The sequence below is a fragment of the Aplysia californica genome, unplaced genomic scaffold, assembly GCF_000002075.1.
Source record: "Aplysia californica isolate F4 #8 unplaced genomic scaffold, AplCal3.0 scaffold00203, whole genome shotgun sequence".
Lineage (NCBI taxonomy): Eukaryota > Metazoa > Mollusca > Gastropoda > Aplysiida > Aplysiidae > Aplysia > Aplysia californica.
The window spans coordinates 295,298-296,715 of record NW_004797473.1 but is presented as its reverse complement, the minus strand read 5'-3'; the positions used below and the strand labels follow the sequence as shown (position 1 = coordinate 296,715).

General features: G+C 46.5%; 1 protein-coding gene across 1 annotated transcript in view; it reads right to left on the bottom strand.

Moving 5' to 3' along the window:
• The window catches only part of LOC101862351 (sulfotransferase 1C4), a 21,957-nt gene that overhangs the window by 6,485 nt on the left and 14,054 nt on the right, over positions 1-1,418 (bottom strand). The window contains exon 2 of the mRNA XM_035969978.1: positions 243-329. Coding sequence (XP_035825871.1) covers positions 243-329 — 87 coding nt within the window. The remainder of the gene's footprint in view (positions 1-242; positions 330-1,418) is intronic.

The window sequence follows — 1,418 nt, the reverse complement described above, 5'->3', positions numbered from 1 at the left end:
ATCATCATCATCATCATCATCATCATCATCATCATCATCATCATCATCATCATTGCCTTTCTCACCCTGAATCAGGATATAATATAGACTACGAACAAACGCTTTCCACCTTTCCCTATTCTAGGCGTGTCGCTTGATATCACCGCATGTTGTTCTCCCACTTTTCTGTACGTCCAAACGAGTACCCAGCTAGAATATAAAATAAAATGACATACATTACTACCAGTAACTTCTCTACTCACCTGTCGACCACTCGTCCTAGAGTAGGGGAAACTTTCAGGGGTTGCTCTGGGGACTTGCCATTAACCTCTCGTTTCTTCTCGCCATTTCTGTTTAAGAAAAAAAAAATCAAAACAGATGTTCTTACGCAGCCATCGATACAATTTAGGTCATTTAGTAGGCGGCTTTTGATTCTGTCAATTCAGCCAGAGCCGATCCGGTCTGAGACTGAGAGGGATACAACGTCACAGTAGAAAGACCGAGATTGTACTCGATGGAGTTTTTGTTTGTTTGTTTTTGCAAAGTGTTTTACTGCGCTCGCAACTGCATAAGGTCATATGAGCGCGCGGGACACACCTAATATTTTCAGTTGGTAGGAAATTTTGAATTTTGCCCCGGTGGCGGACGAAGCCTACTCTTATCGATTTTAGACCACCAAGAGATCTTTAACGTGCGCAACCTGCACACGGGCCCTCCGATATTTTTGGCCCTTGTCCGAGATGGCTAGGTGTAGATCTTTCCTATCAGAAGATCAGGGGTGTGGCAGAAAGACAGCAGTTAGGAGGAGCCAAGGAGTAGCAGTAGAAAGACTGCAGAAAGAATCAGGAGCCCAGAGGAGGGGGCAAAGGAGGTGAGGGTGTGGGGGCAGAAAGAGGAGACGAAAGCAGACGAAAGAATATTGCTAGAAAGCAGGAAAGGAGATGAAAGGAGACACTTTTAGAGAAGAAAAATTTTTGGTCGCTACCCGGATTCGAACCCGGGACCTTTGAATGAGAGGCCAACACCTTAACTTCTAGGCCACGAGAGCCCCCCGATAGAGTTGGATTGTTTTCTTTTCACTCAGGAGTCGAGCTCTGTTCTCCTGCGTGTGTGTGACCTCGAAGTGCCTAATCGCTACACCACATGCACCGGTGTCATTTCTGTGGAGAGAGATAGACTCGTCTCTGTTGGGTGTTGGTGTCTTTGGGTGGTTTTTTAAGGGGGGTTGGGTTACCTGAACTTTTTTGTAGTTGTTGTTGTTTCTTTCTGCAACGTAAGAACTGCACAGACGAAATGGAGGCATCGCAAACCCAGTCTCGGTCTCTCTCTCTCTCTCTCTCTTTCTCTCTCTCTTTCTCCCCCCCCTCTCTCTCTCCCTATCTCTCTTTCTCCCTCTCCACTCCCCCCCTCTCTCTCTCTTTCTCTTTCTCTCTCTCTCT